Below are 21,734 nucleotides of genomic sequence, written 5' to 3' on the forward strand. Positions count from 1 at the left end.
CAAAGAGCAGAGACGTCTCAAACCAAGCCTCATCAGATCTTTGATAGTGTCGTAAGAGGATTTTACCTTCAGCTGAGAGTCTCCAACAATGGCAACAGCCCGCTACTGATCAACAGAAATAAGAGAGAACGTAAACATTAAAGTGACAAATAATGCTTTCATATAGGCATTGAAACATGAGGGTTCAGATAACATATTTTGATTAGATCAAACTCACAATAAGGGAGACACCATCAGTGTCATCATTTTCTTACAGGCACAGGTGGCCAAGAGTTTCTCATAGGGCAAATATAAGGTTCAAATTCAATGGTATCGTTCATTTGCTTTTCAGCATGTAGATATTGTTTTTTTAAGTATTAAAAACCAAAACAAACAGAAAAACAAACCATTCAGAATCAAATACAAGTTTTGCAACAATATCAATAAATTACTTGTTTACAGGTCTTCTTTTCTAGTTAGTACAGTTTGAGATGAGTCAGGGGGATGATGAATGACAACAGTCAGCAGACAATGCTGATCACAGTGTTGTTCATCCCCGAGAGTAAGAACGGGAGGAAAGATCAGATGAAGACTTTTCTACAAGCTGAGAGCAGTAGAAAAGCTGAACACTGTTATTAATGCAGAGTCCTGAACTAAGACAGAAAAGCTACAGTCTTTGTCGTCTTCCTCTGGAAGTCTCTTATGATTTATGTCCACCTGGGATCTACTTGTCAGTGTCTGCTGTCATCTCCATTTCCCCCTCCACCTCTCCATTCTAGGATGCAGGAGTCCGGGCAGGCGCCCCCTCAGGAGCAGAGATGTGGAAGACGGAACCTATGCGCAGGAAGAAACGCCTGAGGACGGCCCGCAGCTCGGGGATCAGGTCAAACTGCATCATTTCACAGAGTTGGGGGTAGTAGCAGGAAGCGTGGGGCTTGAACTGAAAAAGCAGGAAATATGAGAACATGTGAATAAGCACCACCATTTAGTCAGGTGACGTGACTGACTTACTTCTATTTGTCAAAATAGTTGACATTTATTTCAATTGTGAATATAAGCAGCACAGAAAGAAAAACTGGGATGTGTGGCAGTGCCCGGAGGTCACAGAGTTCACAGTAGGAGTTAAATTAACTTGTCTACAGGCCATTTTTGTCCATTGAATTACAAAATTACATTCACATAAATAAACACAATTTGTAGCGCTTAGACTTTCCCAAAATTCACAGCAGGCCTTGCACAAGAGAATCGTGCTGGCCAGTCCGCTTTAACAATAGTGTTATAATTTTTGTTGATGCTGTGGTTTGTGTGGTGTTGGCCTTTTCTTCCAAAGCTGGCTGCATGGCGCCAACACTTCCTACAGCTTTAAACTGCAAGCTAGGTTGTTTTTTTTTTTTTTTTTTTTTTACTGAAAACTGCCCAAAATGCCCTGGAAAGAAAACCCTGAGTCATGGGCTGCAATGAGTCATCTATGAATCATGCAGTCACACAGAGATGGCATGATTCATAGGTGACAGCTCAGAAAAGACACAAAAATAAGAAAATCACAAAAATATTAATTATAAAAAAAAAAAAAAAAGGGAAATCTAAAGAAAACAAACCTAATTACCCCATATATTTATGAGCCACATTAATTTTAAACAATGAAATTTTAAAAATGGAAACTTTACATGGTAATCCCATCCCCAAGCAGCCCTTTAATATCTGATCCACTTTCATTTTTAAATCACAGGTTAGATCCAAAGCTCCACTATGTTTTTCAAATACATGTTTTAGTCCTGAAGCATCCATGTCTCATCTGCAATACACTTCTGACTAATGCGTAATTGGATGTATACTGTGTGTGTGTGTGTGTGTGTGTTTTGATATGTGTGTGTTCTTGCCTTGTCATCGGGCAGCCGCAGCGTCCTGGTGAGCAGCAGCATGAGCAGACTGTTCCAAGCTTCTCTGTGGCTCTCTGAAGTCAGACCGATGAAGTAGGCCAGAGCTTCACTACACACCCTAGGGGACATGACGGAGGATTATGACCAAAAACACTGATGTATTTCCAACACAGATCAGCAGATGTGGTCAGTATTTTTTCTAATTAATATTATTTGTACACATCCTGAACTGTGGCATCAGCATTTTAAATATTAACACGACTTATTCGCACGTCTGATGTACTACATGAGTCAACCACTCTGGAGCAGCTGCTCAGTGACAAACAAGGTGATTTGTACTAAGCTCTAGTAATATATTCTGCAAAATACATACACACTTTACAGTTCATAAATATATAATGAGTTATGACACGTGTCAAAACACAGCTTGCTCAACACGGAACAAACACCAGTACTGCACTTTCTGCAAATTGCACAGTTGGTTCTTATTTATCTAAGGTTTAACATTTAACTAGACAGTAACATGCTGAGTTAGTGGCAATGAGAAACTGTGATGCCACTACCATCATCTGTTTTTACAATTAATTTTCAGTTTAATTACGAAAAAAATAACATTTACAAGGGACAAACTGGTGATATTCTACATTTGTCATGCCCCTAACAATTTGTATTTATAATGTAATTGTATTCAGTGTGCCATAAAAACACTAATGCCCAGTCTACATGGACCTGCTGTACATAACATCAACATAATGACAATAGTTGTTCTTTCTTGTTATTTTGTTGTTCTTAAACCGTTTAAAAACACATCTGTCATCAGCAGCTACATTGAAGTTGGGCACTGTGGTTTATTCCAATGCCACATACACCACCCTGCAGGTATAAATACTCAGAGAAAATTGTATTTAACCCATTAACCCAACCGAGATTTTGTCATCAGTAAGAATAAAGGCACACACAGACCAAACATAAATGTCAAAGGCTTGATCTTGTTATAGTGTACTTACAGCAGCAGGCGTGTCTGGATGTCTGGCCACGAGTCCTGTAGCTGAGGGTCAGAGTACATCCTGAACAGGATCCTCAGGCTGCAGGCAAGACTGCTGGTTTCCTGTTTTAACAAGTTGGGTTTGGATTTCCCTTTAAACCCTGACGGCAAAGAGAGAGATTTGATCATACACGGCCAAGAAGTCCTTGGTTTTGGTCTGGATCTGTGTCTTTATTAGCCAAAAATCTAAGAAAAGTAAAAATGTTGCCTCCAGTTTGGATCTAAGCTTTGTGGCATTATTTCCATAAATCTGTTAACTGTTCATTTTCTAATAAAAAGTATTACAGAAGCGCAACATGAGCAGAGTCAAATGTACCTCATTACTGTATACTATATAATTGTATTTCTAAAACATTAGACCTACTGTATGATATTCTCTGGTGTGAATACTCTCATGTATAATCTGGACATGTTTTGAATTGCATGTCACATGTACTGAAGAAATAAGTCCACATTTTTTTTAAATGAAGTAACAGAACACTTTCTCTTTCCGTTTACCTGCCCTCCAGAGTGCTGTCCTCTGTTCATTGTTGGAATTGAAATCCTTCGCAAAGTTGTGTGACTCCAGCAGACAGTCCAGCAGCTTGAAGAGGTGTGCAGAGGTCATGTATTTATACATACCCTGATCTGGACAGAGCTCGCCACCATTAGCTTCCGACTCTTCCAGAGCACCTCGCTGATGGGAAAGCAGTTTTAAACAACTTTAGCCACACATATCTGACAGCAGTTGTCCTTTTATCACTGTCTTTAGTCTTTCATGGCCTGGTCTAGAATTTAATCAAAGCATCATCACCTCCACATACAAGCCAGATTAGAGAGTAGTATTATAGAGAAGGCAAACTTTGCTCCTCTTTCCCATTGTTTCAACTAAACCACAGTGTTTAGCTAAAACCTGACAGTTACTGATCTACCTGTGCAGCAGCCATGTTCTCAGCATCCTCCTTCTTGCTAGTTGCTGGGAAGAAGACAATGTTGTCTATGGTCTGGATTAGTTCAAGTTGTACCACACATTTGATGAGCAGTCCAGCAAACAGCTTCTGGTCTGAAACTCCTGTAGCACAGAAAAATACATGAGTGGAAACGATTAAAAGTGGTAGTCTGCAAGTGATACCACCACAAGAGCCAACAGTTTAAACTCCTGTATTTAATTATCGTTATTCAAACACGAAGGTACCATACAAACGCTGTGTACTCACTAGCGTTGGACTTGCCCTTCCAGGTATCGTCACTGGACATCTGGCTGTGTCCTCTCTCAGACATAGCTCTGTCGTAGCTGCTCTGAGATTGGCTGTCGAAATCAGCATCCTGAAGACGTACAGCAACACAAAGACCATCAACATTTACTGTGACATACTTTTAGCACCATGGAACGATTAGTAGGTAATATAGCAGCCATTTTATTGGCTAAAAGCAGTTTATCGTGTTCTACACCAAGCGTGAAGCAGCTGCTGAGCTGCAGTTGTACAGTATTATTGTCTAGTCAATGAGTGGATTTGTTTATTTTCTTACAAAATGCTTGCCATCAGCAGTTTCCTCATCCTGTCCAGCCGGTCGCCAAGTCAACAAACTGATGTGAAAAGCAAACAGAACGGCAGATTGGGTGTTTTATGTATCATGTAACAGCTCACATCCTGTCACAGAACTAAAGCACAGGTTTAAAAACAGGAGCAATAATTATTCCCCATTTACTCTACCATACTTAATCAGTGAATATCTGACTTAAATTAAAGTTGCAGCGTATGTGACGTATTTGATCTACTTGAAATGAAACTGAATTGAACTGATTTCTGGTTTAAATCTCCGCAGTTCAGAACATACATGTGAGGGCTGGTGTTCTGGAAGATCTCCAGCATGCAGGAGCAGGTGATGTTCCAGACCTCGGGGCTGAACTTTTCCCCGTTCAGAATCACCAGGTTCTCCAGACAGTTTGTTCCTGACCGAGCCAGCTGCTCGTTGTCTGTACAGGAAAGATAACGATTTCAAAACACAGCTGCTACAAGCAAACACTGAATTTCACCGAGGCACACGAGGTGCTTGTTAGGGAGTGAAATCCATTTGAAAAATACATTTATGCTGTTTTAAATATCTGCTATATAATGTTTGTGTGCAATATATAATGTTATCTGTCAGTTTTGTATTTGTTCCTATTTTTTTTCCAATGCTTGTCTATGTCTTAACAGTCTAAGTCTGACATATATGGGAGAATCTTTTTTTCACCATTTTATTTTATTTATTCTCATACATATTAGGTTACATCATCTGACCTAACATGGGTGGAACACCAAACTGAATGTGTTACAGTCCATTTAGTTCCTTTCAGTTCAGAAAACAATAAATCAGCTTGTCAACAGGACAAACCCCTGTGCTATGTTTAGAATGATTATAAACCTTTATGTTTTTATATGTGAAATATATGTGAAAGTTGCATTAAAATATCAATGTTTTAATACGAGTGCCTCATCTTTAATTATTTATACCCTTTCAGTTAGTTAGTTAGAGTTTTGTCTTTTCTGTTCACATGAATTTGAACACTCACCTTGCCTAACACACCACTGTAGTTGTGTGAAAATGTCAGCCAGCAGGATTTCACTGAGAGGCTCATAAAACTGAGTGAACACGTCACAGATGGCGTACAGGGCATGGTTGCAGGTTGTTGTCATCCACTCAGTTTTCTAGACACAAACAAGAAACAAACACGAGCAGATTTAAATCCCTCGTTTTCATTCTGTGCACAGTTTTTAAAAGGTCTCCCGTCTTCGCGAATCACAAAAGAAAACACGCTTCAAGCATAAACAACCAGTGAACTCTGACCTCCGTCTGCTGCTCAGGGAGCTTCATGTTGTCAAAGATGCGAAAGACGATTCTGAAGAGGTCGTGCCACCAGTGCTTCTCGAAGGTGTGGCCGTAACTCTTCATGATCTCAAACATGACTGTGAGACCTCTGACAGAAGAAAAAATGAACAGTCCAGGGGTCAATCATGTGACATTAAGGTTCAGCAAGGACAAAGCAGGCACAACATGGTATAGTGACTATTAAATATTCTAATGCTAAACAGCTGAAGTACTGGTTTAAGATGCACTCCATGTGGAGATGGTTTCCTACCTGGTCCGGACATCCAGCTTGCAGCGGTTGATAATACATGAAAGCTCAAACAGAATAGGGAACCAGCCACGAACCCACACACGATCACCAGGGGCTACATTCATGTCATCACTGGTGTATTCCCTCAGAGCCTGGTCAGGGACATCAGTGATTTTCAATAAACCAATTAACTATTATTTTGTCCATTTTATTTGTCACAGATGAGCTCTTCCTACCTGGGGCCTTTCTGAAACGTATTTAGCACAGTGTCGTATGAGTCTGATAGCCTCCATGCTAGTGTCAGGAAAAGCTGCGTTGCACACAAACTCTGACAGGCACTTCACTGCATCCTGGAACGAATCGATAGCAGCTGCAAAGTGCTCCTGGAAAGTGTTCACTGAGGGAAGAAGAGAAGGAAAGAAACCAATTATCTAATCAACATAAGCTAAATCAGGACTGCAGATTCGTCTCACTGTGAGATATGACAGATTGACTTAACTTTTGCTACTTGGTTTTTAGTGTCTGAGTGAAATAGCCGCCGCCGCCACATTTAAACACCTGCGATCATACTCACTGACAATGTGTCCAGTGGTCTGGAAGGCCAGCTCCACTATAGTCTCATCGTGGTCAGACGCTGCTTGATGAAACACTGAGAAGATGTTCTTCCAACCTGACCGGATATTTGCAGCTTGGGAGTTTACCATCTGAGCCACACATCTTATCACCATGTCTCTGATAGTGGGGGACCTATTAATATCGAGTATAATATCAATACAATACCCAAGTGAGTATAGCGTCTCATTCCACCCACCCATATTCCATTATTCTGTACCTGTTCTTCTTCATGATGTGCTCAAACGGCCTAAGGAAGTCTTTCTGGAAGCGGAAATTGGCAAGCTCTCCTTTCTCCAAGAACTTCATGGAGAGCTGTCTCAGTGAGTCAACAGCAAAGATGGCTACATCCTCAATCGGGTTACAGCCCACCTGCAGAAGAGACAACAGTCATTAGCTATGCATTAAATTCACTGTGTGCTAGTATAAATAGTCGTGATGATAATGCTTCTTAGATTCATCAGTTTGTGTGGAGGGTACAGGTTAAATTTGTGTCGTGTGATGTTTTTGGCCAACTGGAGGCAGTACACTAACTTATCCAAGTCTATATAATATCAGTTAAATGACTGATGGATGATGGTTGATGTGATATCAAACATTATTTTATTTCTGTCTGACAAAGCTTTGCCAGGTGAACCCTTTTTAAAGTCTCTGACCTTGTTGAAGTGGTCTCCAATGACCTGCCAAATCCGAGACCACTGCAGCCTGATGCGGTTCATGTTGTAGTAGGAGATTTCTACAATCTTCTGCAAGCTAAACATCCTTGGCTGGTGTGCAGAGGCCAGCTCATCCATGGACACCGCGCAGAGCCACCTCACAAAATCCACTGGAAACAATAAAACAGCACGATTCAGGGAGTTACTTCTCTTACTTTGTAACATATAAAATGCAGATGAGAAAAAGCCATGAACAATACACTCACCGATTGCATTTCCGTCTAGTCTGGTGGAACCAGTGAAGATCCTGAAAATATAAGAAGTAGCTTTTGTATAATTAAGAAACGGAGACTATCATTCAGCTAAAAGGACAGATACAGATAATGCATTTAATTCATTACTAATGGTCTGTGCCTCAGGACCTTTGTGAGTATTTAATCTCACCTGTCCACAGCTACCACCACACTCTGAGAGCTGGTCTCTCCTACTGACTCCTGGATGTGAGCCATCTGCCTCTTGTCCTGACTTCCTACCAGATTACCTGCAAAGCCAAACACAAGCTAATGTTTAAAGTCAATCAAACAAATGTGTCTTTTAAAAGCCCAGTGAACACGGGACTTACGTAGAATGTGTTTATTTTCATAAACGGAAGGAGCTTTTTGCATTAAAGAATTAACACTGGACAGTTTAATTGTGAATAGAAGATGTTTTGTGTCTTACTCAGCCCCAGTGGCATGAACTCCTCTGTGCCGGAGGGTAATCCCTTGATGCCAACCTCCCTCTCCCGGACAACCCCTGAGATGTAGCGTGTCTTTACCCCTGTACCGATCAACTGGGCGAGCTCCAGCTGACTGATACACCTCAGGATCTACAACACGCAGACATAAGCCACAAATAACTTCCATTAGTTCTAGGTTTTAATACCATTTAAATTTAATTTAAGGAGTTCTAACAAGTTATATATTGAGATTATCTGGAGGTCATCACAGTGATGGTGTTTTCTCTGCCTTTTTCTGGTACTAATGTTCAGCGTAGGGAGTAGAGTGTTACCTCATGCCAGGAGTTCCCCAGGTAGTTTCCATCAGTGTGGGCCACAGTGATCAGGGTCTTGATAGTGTCGATGTTCTTCTGCTTCATTTCTGTGATGCTGGAACTGGCAGTCAGTAGGGTGAACCTGGCCAAGGCCTGGACGTATGCATCCCGCTCCAACTACAGATGGGAAAGACAGTTACACAGATTAATGCTACTGTAAGTAAAGAGATGGTCTTTAAAAACGGAACATAGCTGATAGTGGCATGTGACTAAATGTGAAATAAAATGGACAAAGTAACATGAAACTAAAGTTGTTCATGATGTTTGGCTCATATTTGTGTGAAACATCAACAGACCTGCATGTTGAAGATGCAGGCGATCCTGATGGCACATCGAATGCCCTCCAGACACAGTGAGGCCACCTCTGGGTCGTCGCAGTCCTGCAGTCCCACACTGAATGCAGCGAGCAAAGGGGTCCACGCCAACTGGAACACACAGACATATGAATCATTATATTTAATTGTGCTTCAGACTTTAAGAACATTTATTTCTCAGAATGTTTTCTCATCATACCTTGAACATGGGTCTGACGTGCTCTAAGTGTGTAGCACTGAAGAAAGGAGCCTGAGCGTGGCTGACTGCCTCCATCAGAGCTTTAGCGGTCTTTGCCATCTGCTCCATCTCCATATTGTACAGCAGACGACGCTGCTTCTCACTGGCTACACCTGGAGGGACGACATACATTTTCATAAAACTGTTTTCTGTTCATTTTATTTGAGCACAGCAATCCTGAAAGAACCTTTATGAGATAAGACAAGAACTCACTTTGCTTGGTGGACTTTGGGGTGATTGAAAACTCTTTGCTCTCCTTCATGGCGATCTTCTTTCCTGCGATCTCATCGTATATGGAAGACAGATACTCTTCCGGCAGGTCCTTACTGTCATTAATACCCCGGTTCATCTTGATATACTGCTCCTTTGTCATCTTGTTCTTCACCTACATACAAAAACAAGATCAAGAAAATAGTTATAGGGAGTGTGGGAGTTGGACTGTCAGGTGTTGGCTTCTATGATTTGGGGGAGAGTTGGTGTCACTACAATCTTTTCATAGCAGGGTATTTAACTAGCAAAGTGGAGCCAAAGTATTCCTGCTAAATACTGAAAAGTATATTTTAACAAGTAAACATGATTTAAAGACAAAAAATAAAAATATCACAGACCAACTTTATAAGCACACTGCACTGGACTAAATATTTTATGATCCACTGGATGCCAGGAAAAACTGACTAAAACAGAAAGTCACTGAATGGAACAGTGACAGACAACTGTGTGAGAAATAAAACACATAGCTGCTCTTTTATATCGTGGGGTGGTGCTATTTGGAGTATAATATATCTTTACTGTTGTCAATAAAGTGTTTCACTGCCTCACCGTTTTACCATTTGCTTTGTTTCTCCCTGGTTATATTTGGTGTGCGTTACAGTAGGTAATATTTCACACCTGCTTTTCCCAGACTTTAAATTTTCTCTGTCACAGTCGGCGGTGATAAATCAGGTGGCAGAGAGTATTTGTATAGAGCACACACACACAGACCTGAGCAGCCTCCCTATTCATATAAATGAATACACTGCATTGGTGCAGAGGAACCCAGCAGAGACACATTCAGCAAAAAAGACTTAAAATTAAACCTGGTTTAAATTTAGCTGGAGCAAAATGCAACGTTGTCAGACAAGGAGCTGCTGTGGCCAGTCAAATCCATGCAGTCACACATTCCTGGTAGATTACTTTATAATATGAACTATTTGTTTTTTTAGTGTTCTCTTTACAAATCATGCAGCAAAATTATGATTACCCTTCTGACTTTTAAAATTCTGTAGCACAGTTCAAATTGCATTTATATCTTTTAGCCACAGGGTTGTTCTTTTCTTCCATTTTTACTTGTGCAAACATTCATGTGGTCTTTTAGATAAATACTCCACTGACACATGACACACAGTTGATGACACAAATTATACAATGGCCCACATACTGTCTGACAGCATGATGAGGTTAGAGACAGGACATCAAACCATCCATAGTTCTCACCTGAGGACTGTGCAGGTCTGTGGTGAGCATAATGATGGAGTATGCTAGCACGTAGGCAGTGTCTGCACTGGCAAACAGAGTTTGTCTGCAAAAGAAGACATAACAGGGAAACAGTTACTGCATGCTACTTACCTCCCCCAAACCTTCTATTGTAGTAGAAATATATACATTTTATTTATATATTCGAAAAAACGGAGACTTACCCCTGGTTGCACTCTAAGTATCGAGCAGCAAACTTCTCCATTAGCCTGTCAATCTTCTGGGCCTCACCGGGGAGCCTGAAGCCTTCAAGGAACACTCTGAGCGCTGAGACAAAGTCCTTCCCGCAGAAGTCCAGCTGGTCTACATAGCAGTACATCACCTCTTTGTTGAACTTTACGTTCTCGCCCAGGAACTCACCCACCTGGGTCTGTGGAAGCAGAGGTTAAGTGGTTGGTAGATCACTAACTTAAATTAACATGGTTTTTGCTTGAGTTAATACAATTTAAATGTGTGTGTCCCGTTACCGTGTCCAGTCTGTCCTCCTGGTGTAGGAATTGAGCTATGTCCTCAGCTGTGGAACCCAGCATACCCTGGTCCTGTAGATACTGGATACCTCGCTTCGGCTTCTTGTTGAAACTGAGTAAAATAACAGAGGAGCAAAACATAGCTAATCTATCTAAATGCAAACTGTCCCCACTCAGTGAGTAAAGCCTGGGCCTAAATAGTCCTGATAAAAGTCCTAATGAGAAAAGAGGGCTCACAGTTCGATGCCGTGCTCAATGATGTCCTTCTGCTGTTTGATGACCTCATACTGCTCCGGATGGTCCGCCTGGGAAATCGCAACACTAGAGGAGACAGTGGAGTCCAGTGAGCTGATGCTGTCTCTACGTCCCGCCAGCTGCTCTGAGAGCTTCAGCTCTCCTGCATCACTATCAGATGGATGCTCCTGGCCTGTAAACACACAACATGGTTTTCTAAATTAATTTGTCATAATGATCTGAACTTAGATGTATTTATTGAGAACAACCATAAAACCCTCACAGTGCTAGAGAACAAACAAATAAGTATGTGAACCCTTGTAATTAATTACTGGTTGACCCCTAAATATAGTTTCATCAGTCCACAAAACATTTTGCCAATATTGCTGTGCAGTGTCAATGTGCAGCAGCTTCCTTCCTGGTGTCCTGCCATATATACTCTGCTAGTTAAATGTTTTACTTACTACCTACCTAGACTCATGAACACAGATGTTAGTTCCAATGATGCCTTCCAATCTTTGGCTGTCACTCAGGGTTGCTTCTTTACCTCATTGATGAGTGCTTGTTGTGCTCTTGGGGTCATTTTGACTGGCCGCCCACTTCTTGGTAGAATAGCCACAGTCTCCATTTATAGATTGTTTAACTGTAGACTGGTGAATTTCTTTGACATCACTTTGTAACCCTTTTCAGCTTTATTTAAATCAACAATTCCTGATCATAGGGGTTTTTGTCAGTCGAAGTAGCTCTAATCTCCACCCCCTAACTAATTTTCTTAATTAATGCCTACACCTGACTCTGCAGGTTTAGAACTTTACAAGGTTCACATACTTTTTCTTGCGTCTGTAGGTTTAGATTTCATATGTACTGTGTAATATAATGTTGACACTACACACTTACCCAGGTTAGCCTGAAGGTTTGGATTGACATACATGTCTTTGCTCCACTCCACCATACACTTTAGGATGGAAACCAGACACTCCAGACCCTTTTTACGTAGACTCAGCTCCTGTGGATATTAAAGAACCACCAAGTTAATTTACACAGTGACAGACACAACTGTTACACATGTAAGTGTGTGATCTAAGAACAGAGACAGAAGGCTCCTGCCTCAACCTAATAATATAAACTGTATATTTATTTACAGTATATTAAACACTGAGGAGTTGTCCCTGAACAGAGAGAGAACCTATTTAACTCAAGCTCCTACAGTGTGTCAAAGCTCAACTTTTGAGCATAAATGTACCTGCAGAGGAGTCATCCCAAGCTCCTGACCACTCCTGCCCTGAGCAATCTTTGACAGATCATTGACAAGACGCTCAAAGATGTTGGCGGCATTTAAGTCACAGTCGTAGTTCACGTAGATGTCCACCACACACTGGGCATCTGAGCAGGAAAAAATATATCAGATAATTGGATGTTTTTCAGCATATAGATTTTTTTAAGTTACAATAATGTGGAAATGATTTACACTTTTGACACTTTTTTCATGCATGAGAATTTAAGGACTTTTCAAGTCTGTGCCACCTTTAACAAACATGACAATGCAACAATGAGAATTATTTCAAGATATCTGTGTTAAATGGAGAGTGTAAGAACAGAATGATACGTTCAACAAAGCCTCAACAAACAACATCTACCAAAACCCTCCTCTGAACATTCAGACAGATACTTATTACCACCAAGCATTACTGCCCTCTGCAGACAGCATATATGTTTCATGCTTGTGTTGAGAGTCTCATGCTACTAAAGCAGCAGAATGTAAACTATGTGCCATGACTATGCTCTAGTAGCTACAACTACAATATAATCAGTGTGTTCAGTGATGCATATTGTAAAGTAAATGAGTGACAATTTTATCAGTGGATTTGTACCTGCACAGATGCGTGTAAGTGTCTGGATAACCATCCACTTGTGCTCAAAAGAGCTGGTTGACGTCTCCAGGATGGTCAGAAATATCTCACGAAAAAACACCTGAGGCAAATTGACATAGATGCCAGAAGATAAAATGTCAGTATGAAACCAAACAGGCTGAACCTGACATATAAATATTTCTACAGGAAGTGATTCATCACAGATGACACTGGCATGTACTGTTAACTCTGTGTCCTGTACCTCAATCTGCATCTTGAGGTGGACCTTGAAGTGGGAGAGCAAGGTGAGGAAGATAGCCAGTGAGAGCTCAAAGACCTCAGGAACAGAGGAGACTCCATTTTTAGACAGTGCCACGCACAAATACTGTTTGATGGCGTTGACGAACATCTCATGAGTGCGAAACACTGGCCCGGCACCCTGCAGCACAGACAGCAGCAGCTGCAAGGAGACAATCTTAGACCGCAACTCATGGGACCTGCAGAGGAGAGGAATTGTTTTAGTGCTGCAAGTGTATATAGAAACTAATCCCTAATAGACCCCTGTTTTGTATAACAACATGCTCTGTAGAAATGTGTGTGCTTTCATGTCATATATTTAAATAATGTTCCATAGTTTACTCTGAACTGAAGAGAACCATGAGCATTTTTCCTAATGTGGGTCAGAATGACTTTTTAGGCTCTGTTTACTCTGGCCTATTCACACTGGCCAGCTAAGAGTCTAATGTTACAGTAACTAGAGATGACACAGCAGCCTAGAAAAGGGCACGTTAACCTGTGGAGGCTGAGATAAAGCTCTGTGTGTGAGCTGAGTGCAGCTACAAAAAGAGATCACTGCGTGAAGACCAAAACAGGTTATTAAAACAGTGTTAATGACTGCAGTATTTGTGTAATCAGACACCCTTTGAAATTGTTGTAGATAAGGATGTAATAGGAATGATCTCCACAGCATGAAGTAAAAAGTTGTTGTGCACTTTCATACAACGAGAAACTCACTTAGGGTCTGGAGGTCCATCAGCGAGGGGCTTCATGGAGAGTTTGCACAGAGAGCGAAAAACCAGAAAGGCGTCTTTCTGCAGGATGTGAGAGAATCGAGCTGCGTTGTGGGGTCCCTGCAGAGCCTCAGCATCCTGAAACAGAGGACCAAAGTCATTCCATATAAACACCAGTCTGGGTCGTCTAGCTCTAAAGTGTTTCTGTACCAGAACAGCTCAAGATGTGCACTTAGGAATCAGAGTCAGTTGCTGTTGACTTGGTCAAAACTGCACAAAATCTAATAATAAAGGTAATATAACCTGCACATAAGGGCTGACAGTCTAACTCATGTTTTATTCAACATTACATGATTAATGCATTGTGGTTCAAATAATGTCAGATGCCTCCTATAATTTGACTGCCAAATTTAATCAGCATCCATTAGTGCTGGGAACAAATATGCTATTTTTTCCCCCTGTTCAGGAGGTAGAAATGTCTTAGCGAGGTAGAAAAAAATCTATTAAACAAAGACTTTAAGATGAACTTTTACAATTTGTAAGCATTCTACTGATTAAAAGCTAGTGTTCTTAACGCTTCTCACCAGCATATCTGTGGAGGAAACAGAGGTGCGGTCCTCAATGATGCCATTCATCTGCTGGCTCTCTGTTCTGACCCCAGGGGGAGCAACCTCTGTCTGCTCAGAGACTGGGTGTGCTTGGCGCTCATCGCCTAGAGGAGAGGCCAAAACAGACGTCTTCATGTCATGACTACGAAAGGAAAACACTGATGCCAACAAGAACAGGAGACGTTCTGACCTGTTCCACTGTGTATCTGTGATGGCTTTTGTTCCGCCTCCTCTCCTTCAGTCGCTGCCGTCTCTGCTGGATTTGGATTACTCTCTGGTTTGTCTCCATCCTCATCGGGTTGGACTGTTGTAGGGGGTGTCTCTGCTCCTTCATCTTCAAAAACCGAATCTGGTGAATACAGAATAGGAAATGTCAAACAACAAAGTGTTTTCATGAAACCTTTTCAAGTGTCAAGTGAGTTGGAAACAGGCCAAGACAAACCTCTTGACGGTGTGACCTGTCCTTCGTTCACTTGACCGCTGTCGCCTCCGTTTACTGCTGGCGTGTCTGATGCTTGGTCCTGGTCAGTGGCTGGCAATGGGGGTGTGGAGCTGGTAGTAGTAAGGTCTGGAGTACTGGCTGCTGGGGATGGGGAGCTCTGGGGGTCAGGGGTGGGTGTCCGATCAGATCTCGGGGAGCCAGACCTTCGACCACCTGGGACTGGAGATGGATTCTGCTGGGGCAGTCGCAGACGGTCCTTCTCCTGTTCCTGAGCCTCTAAAGCCTGTGCAGGCGGCAGAAGGAGAAGTCACAAAAATGCAGCCTCAAACAAATAAAGCTAATTTTAAATAAAGAAATATCAGACTCATGGGATACTATAGTGAATTTGGGGGCATCAGTAATGGTTACGCCCCTATTTGATATTAATATTAATTATAACATAGTGATGAGGTGATGGAGGTGAAGAAATATACATGAGTCATCGAGGGTTCTCGCTCAATGACTACAAGTCTATATGTTAGTAGCTAACGTTAAGATAATTAACATAAACTAATTACTGTATCTGGCTGTTGCCAAGGCTATGACAGAACGGCTGCATTACTGCTCAATCTATTAACAACAGGAAGTTTTTTTTTTTATGCGTCTGATAAAAACTGTTTGGGGCGGATGTGCAGTAAATTTACATGGCTAAGTTGGGCGAGCACTGTGGAGATGCTAATTCTGAATTCTGGTGAGAGGAGAGGAGCCAGCCAGTAACAAACACATCCCCCGAGTTAAGCATGTGGTCACTGTCAGACACTCAAGTTGTTCTTTCAGCACAGTTAAGAAATGTCTTTGCTTTGCTTCCAACTAAAGTGTAATTGAGGAGTAATAAGCGGAACTAACAGCCTGATTTTCCATTCTTGTGAAGATGACATTGAGCATCTGTGTGAGTGTGGCCTTGGCTGTGGTCTGGTTGATGAGGTTCTTGCTGGCCAGGTAGATGTTGTAGCAGGTCCTGACAGTGAGGAGCACCGTGCCCTCATGAATCTCTATGTGTGGGGAGGTCACCGCCGTCAGCAGGGCCTGAGAGAAAAGGAAGTGGACTTATCACACAGGATGTCTTGTTAGAAAAATGCAGCTACTGCACCTGCTGAATCATCACTTGACTTCCCATTAAAGCATCTGCATATACTTTTCATACTCTACTACGTGGTGGAGAATTCAACTCTTTGTTTGCATTACAGTAACTGCAAGTCTGATCTATTTAAATAATATTTTGTGCTCAAGCCAACTTGTATACACTATCCTGACTTTCACACGTCCTTTAGCGATGACTGCAGCTAAACAGATGCTGCTAATCTGTCCTATAAATCTTTTTGTCAACAGTGATAATACTGTGTGCTTCTTACAAAGGAGACTTTGCCCTTTCCATCCAACCAGGATGTGTTTCATTAACTACAAGGAAGCTTCAATAAGCTGAATACTGGACACACATACTAAGGGTCTTGTGAAACCTGAGAAAGGAAGTATTAGTGGTAAATTCATCTTAGCAGTACTTCTAGATTTGTAGAAAGTGCAATAATTAAGGGTTATTGGTCTTAAAAACTCCAAAAGTCCAATGTTTATAAAATGCTGCTACAACAAAAATCATTGCTTTGGATGAATCGGTGGTTAACAGCTTTATAACAATGCTCTTTAACTGCATCAATCAATAATAATAGTTGTACTTAAAATTACATGATGGGCTTAAGTAGCTGTCAGTGTGAAAAAGGTGCACAACAAGGCATTCATTGACAACAACACTGAGGATCTGAAGGCTGCCAGACATACGGAGAAGTATTGGCTGTACCTTGATGATCTGTAGCTGGACTCCCTCATCAGTCTGCGGGCCCTGGAAGCAGTTGCAGATGGTTTCCACCAGCCGGTCGATCAGCCTCTTACCTGGGGTTCTGCTGTCCGGGGCATTCCCGGTGATGTGGCCATACGCGATCAGCTTCTACATCACAGAGACAGTGCACAGGGTAGAGCATCAGAAGCAGAATTCACTTTATACATGTGATCCTGTATTTGATCCTGTAAGGCCTGTGTCTCTGTGTTCGTTTATTTCAGCTGTTTAAGTTTGCAGGATAAATACATACATAAAGCTACAGTAAGCAACCTGTATGCTACCCTTTGCTGCAGTGAAAATGTACCTGCAAACAGTCCAAAGAGGTGCTAACTATCCGGGGGGACTTTGACTGACAGGCCAACTCAAAGGGCAGCACATATTTGTCAGCTTCGATGTAGTTGGCTCTGGGTGGAACAACTGTACCATCCCTGTGGAGATGAGAAGAAATGAAATAGAGTGAAATGAAAAAGAAATGAGAGCTGTTCTACATAAAAAAACAAACAAATGCAAAATGTCTCCTTGAAACTTTACGGTATCTCCAAAGGACAATGTTAATAAATCAAGTGCTGTGTTAGACATTTTACTAAAGATCTTTATTTTCACAGCATTTAAGTTTTACTTTTAACCTTAAAGCCTATTGTCAAGATAACGTCTTGCCCATGGCAGCAGACATATTAGCTGAAAGCTGTTTGATATACTTCACAGTAGGAGTTATAAAAGCAGCAAATCAGTTTAGTCACATATCACAGTGAACAGCCAGGGTTTAATGACACTGCTTGAGGCAGACGTTACCTCGCATCACACGAAAAGATGAAAAAAGTTCCCTTCACTGCTGCATTCATTCAATTATTCAGGGGAAAAAAGGTATGTGCTTAATGATACTTACTTTTGTTTCTCAAGCTCTGCCTTGATTTCATCTATAAAGAGACACACAGGAGATTAACTGTTACTGAAGTCTGAACTTTGACCCCTACAGCTCACAGAAATGTCACATAACTTGTCTCTAAAAGTGAGCCTGTTAATTTTTTATTTCTATTTTAGTTATAAGACCAAAAGTGTCTTGGGTCAGAGATTCCTGCTGCATACTGTAGAATTTAACCTGAAGCTATCCTTAGTGAAAAGACTCACTTTAGTCCCACTGCCTGCATCACTCTACCCACGTGTTTTGCTACCACCGATTCATTTTTATCCACATTGATCTGTCCAACATGATGAACATATGTGTGTAATGATGTACATTCAGCCAGATGTGAGCAACCAAACTGGATGAGATACAAACAGATTGTGGTAGAAAACACTGCTAAGTTTAACTTTCAACAAACTGGCTAAACCACAGGACCAGACAGAGGAAATTAGCTTGTGCAATATTCACCAGAAATGTCATAATCAGTGTTATAGCGATGTAATTTCACTACCCCAAAAGTATGACCTGTCATTTCATGCAATAAAAATGAGAACCCAGTTCTTTTCACAGTGGTGTGTAACTTAGGCCTGAACCTAAATATAGAAAGGTATTAATACCATTCATGCACTTTTTATTTAGTCACCTAGCTAAGCTCTGGTATTTCACTGAAACAGCTAATCTCCCTTTTCATTACATGCCTAATTAATCATAGCGGCAACAGATGGAAAGGTGCAATCCACAGCATAACAACTTTGATAACAGAACAAAGAAACGGACAGTTCGCTGCCATGGGGAAAGAGAGTTAGTATTATAGTGGTATTAAAAACAATACAGACCACATTACTAGTGTGATGACTCAAAAAGGAGAAAAGGAGAGTTGTGCTCTGCTGCTATCATGAATAATGAGAGAGTGTGACTGGCAGGCAGGAAGAGAGAGCAGACAAAGCAGCTCAAACACACCGACCTGTTTGCCCACTTCTAACTGACGTGAATTTCTTTGGTGCCAATTTCTCAATAACGTGCATTAACACAAACTCTACGGAAATATTTCTGAGCTACTCAAATTGAGGATCTGTGACTATGTGTATAGAGAATTTATATAGTTATGTGACATTTTTGAAAGCATTGTGTTGTAATGAGTATTATGGCATATACATTTGTATGGTAGTGTAGTGTTATATCCAAACCTGTTTTTGTTTTTTAAATGGAGGCTGGATAAAGTGATTATATATATATATATATATACACACACACACACACAAGAGTTAAGAGCTGATGGGCATCCAAGGAGGAAACACTCGAGCAGCTTGGAGCTGGTGTCCAGATGTTACCTTTCTATTGATATAATCTAAAATAGCCTTGTAATAACAGTACACAATGTGCATATAACAGTTTCTTCATTCTATTTCAACTGTGTACCTGCACCAGAATCCTATTTGACATTTTCCACCTTTTTTTTTTTTTTTTTTACTAGTAATCAATCCTATAAAAAGCTAAAAGCCAACAATGAGCTGTCTGGATGTTGTGGGTATATTTGCTTTTATGCAATCTAACCACAATCCTCTTTGCCTATTTCCCAATTTGAGAGGCAACACCCTCACATAACTACCAGTTATTACAAAATATATTTCAGATTACTACTTGAGAAGTGTTTAAACCATCTATACCAACAATTTCCTGTTGCTTACATCCACAACAATATGACAAGAAGGTGGATGCACACAAGCCTGAGCTGAAACATAAACAAGACGACAATGAAGTGGAGATCCTGGTGTGTGTGTAACACTATCCGTGATCGTGTTGAACGGAGAAGCACGGATGTCAGAGTATCCTGGGGGTTGGATGGCCCGTGTGTCTGGCCGCAGAGCTGCAGGACTGGGCTGTCTGGCTGGGTGACAGTGCTACGTACCAAACAGCGATTGGTCTGTTTTGCTAACTAGCCTAGCATCGGCTAGCTAGCGACAGCTACCTGTTAGCGTGTGTACCTGTCGACGTTCTCAGCGATGTTGGCGTGATGGCAGGATGTCATATTATAAAACGTATCATTAAGGTGTGACGGTGTCAACACATGATTATCTAACACCTCCTGGAAGCGGACAGCCGAACCTGCGATGAAGGCCACTCAGATGCTAACGCTAGCTAGCTAGCTAGCTAACCCCAGCCTCTCTGTCAAGCCAGACACGACGTTTCAATGAAGCGTGACAAAAAAAAAAAAAAAACACACACTCAGCTCGGTATCAGAAACGAAAAAAAAAACATACAGACACTACACAAATGAAACCCACATACCAAGCGCCACCTGACAGGCTTTGCGAAGCTGGCTGTGCTGGCTCCTCTTCACCTCTTTATCCGCAAGGATTTTCTCCAGCGCCCTGGACAGAAACATGCTCTTGGTTTTGCTGCTTTCTGCCTTCGACTGCTGCTGCTGCTGCTGTTGCTGCTGCTGCTGCTGCTGCTGCTGCATCTCTCGGTGCTGTTACCTCCTCCTCTCTCAGGCCGACATCTTCGGCCTGGCCCTGCGAGAAAAGCAGGTGACGAGGAATTGCTAACGAAATCCAGGCTATCGCTGTCAGTCCGGGAGAGTTGCTATCTCAGCTCAGCGCCGCCATGCTGCTTACACGTCACATCACGTGATTCCCGGCCGCCTGGTCCTCGACGACTCGGTAACACGATTATTTTATGCAGCGATAATCTAAAGATGAACCGATCAAACACAACCAGACAACAGGTTTGAACTTCCCAACCGTGTTAAACACCAGTGGAGAGCTGTCATTCCCACCGCTGCAGCAAATGGAGATGAAGCTGATGCTGAAATGTCCTGCAGGTGTCACTGAAACGCCACAGTGAGCAGCGCTGCCAGGTGTGTCTGTTATTTTGTCCACCCCAAGTTGATCAATGGATCAGAGCTGAAGTACAAGAAGCACATCTGTGCAGCTGCAGAGGCGGATACATGGCAATTAGTTTGAGCCTCTCAGTGTGACTGCTCACTCAGGTGTGAGGATGGAGAGGACAGGTAGGAAAAGAGGCAGAGGCAGATAAATGTTGTTCATTTATAGAAGAACTGCAAAAACACTACTGGGCCTGGTCTGTGCCTTTGTAAGAACTGGCAAATAATGTTTCTTGTCAGTTTAAAGATTCAAAATGGATCCAAAGACGTGCAGAATGGACGCAAAACGGTCACAGAGAGATACAAATATGCAGAAACCACAAAAACATGCAAAACAACCTAAAGGAGACACAGATTACAGACCAAAGAACCACAAAGAGAAAACTAAATCTCATAATCGAGTATTAGATGCATTATTTCTAGATCACAGGTCACAGAGTATCTACAGATTTTATAAAATATTTCAACTGTTGACTGTTTATTCTTCACATTAATGAAGTTTTAGTTTGTAAATCTTCACTCTAATGCATCCTTCTGCTAGTTTCTCTTATATGGAGGCACAAACACACAATTTGCATTTTCAATCAATTCATCAATATTTTCTGTATTAATGTCTAAAGCTTTATTATCTAGACACAACAAAACATGTGGTCCGAATGTCATGTTTGTGCCATTTCTTTATTTATACACATTTATACTGTATATAATACGACAGGCCTTTTGAACAATGTGTGTTTTTACGCATCTGTCAATGAATTTTTATATTACCTTTTTTTTTCCATCCTGTTCTGTTTCTTTCCCTCTGCTGCAGCACACAGTCTCTGATTGTGGGGGTTGGGACAGAGTCAGACATATTTTTCTATTAACACTGTTTTAAGGCGTTATAACAAGCCTGAGGATGGAAGAGACAGGCTGCTAATTAGAAATTATAAATTTAAATTCACATTGCTTTGCATCATCATAGCACTTTTGTCATACACCATCAGGGAGGATTTATTGCAGGATATAGACGTAACATTAAATATTAAAAACCTATAGTAACTGGTGTTTTA

At 41.4% G+C, this 21,734-nt stretch overlaps 1 protein-coding gene across 1 annotated transcript; it reads right to left on the bottom strand.

Moving 5' to 3' along the window:
• Positions 1-143: 143 nt before the first annotated feature.
• On the bottom strand, positions 144-20,259 carry arfgef2 (ADP-ribosylation factor guanine nucleotide-exchange factor 2 (brefeldin A-inhibited)). The gene is made up of 39 exons (XM_026367757.1): positions 20,085-20,259; positions 17,778-17,808; positions 17,196-17,319; positions 16,853-16,999; positions 15,907-16,086; positions 15,022-15,304; positions 14,770-14,928; positions 14,556-14,683; positions 13,976-14,109; positions 13,224-13,458; positions 12,983-13,082; positions 12,355-12,494; positions 12,009-12,117; positions 11,115-11,304; positions 10,878-10,989; positions 10,575-10,780; positions 10,372-10,456; positions 9,112-9,283; positions 8,860-9,011; positions 8,643-8,771; positions 8,305-8,463; positions 7,975-8,122; positions 7,699-7,795; positions 7,521-7,561; positions 7,255-7,424; positions 6,819-6,970; positions 6,561-6,733; positions 6,223-6,383; positions 6,008-6,138; positions 5,716-5,845; positions 5,441-5,576; positions 4,723-4,861; positions 4,414-4,471; positions 4,101-4,209; positions 3,816-3,955; positions 3,403-3,580; positions 2,867-3,005; positions 1,860-1,977; positions 144-919 (listed from the first exon to the last, which is right to left on the bottom strand). The coding sequence occupies exons 1-39, from the start codon at positions 20,257-20,259 to the stop codon at positions 755-757; spliced, it is 5,535 nt and encodes a 1,844-aa protein (XP_026223542.1). The 3' UTR covers positions 144-754.
• Between the last annotated feature and the right edge of the window lie 1,475 nt (positions 20,260-21,734).

The sequence above is a fragment of the Anabas testudineus genome, chromosome 7, assembly GCF_900324465.2.
Source record: "Anabas testudineus chromosome 7, fAnaTes1.2, whole genome shotgun sequence".
NCBI classification, from domain to species: Eukaryota; Metazoa; Chordata; class Actinopteri; order Anabantiformes; family Anabantidae; genus Anabas; species Anabas testudineus.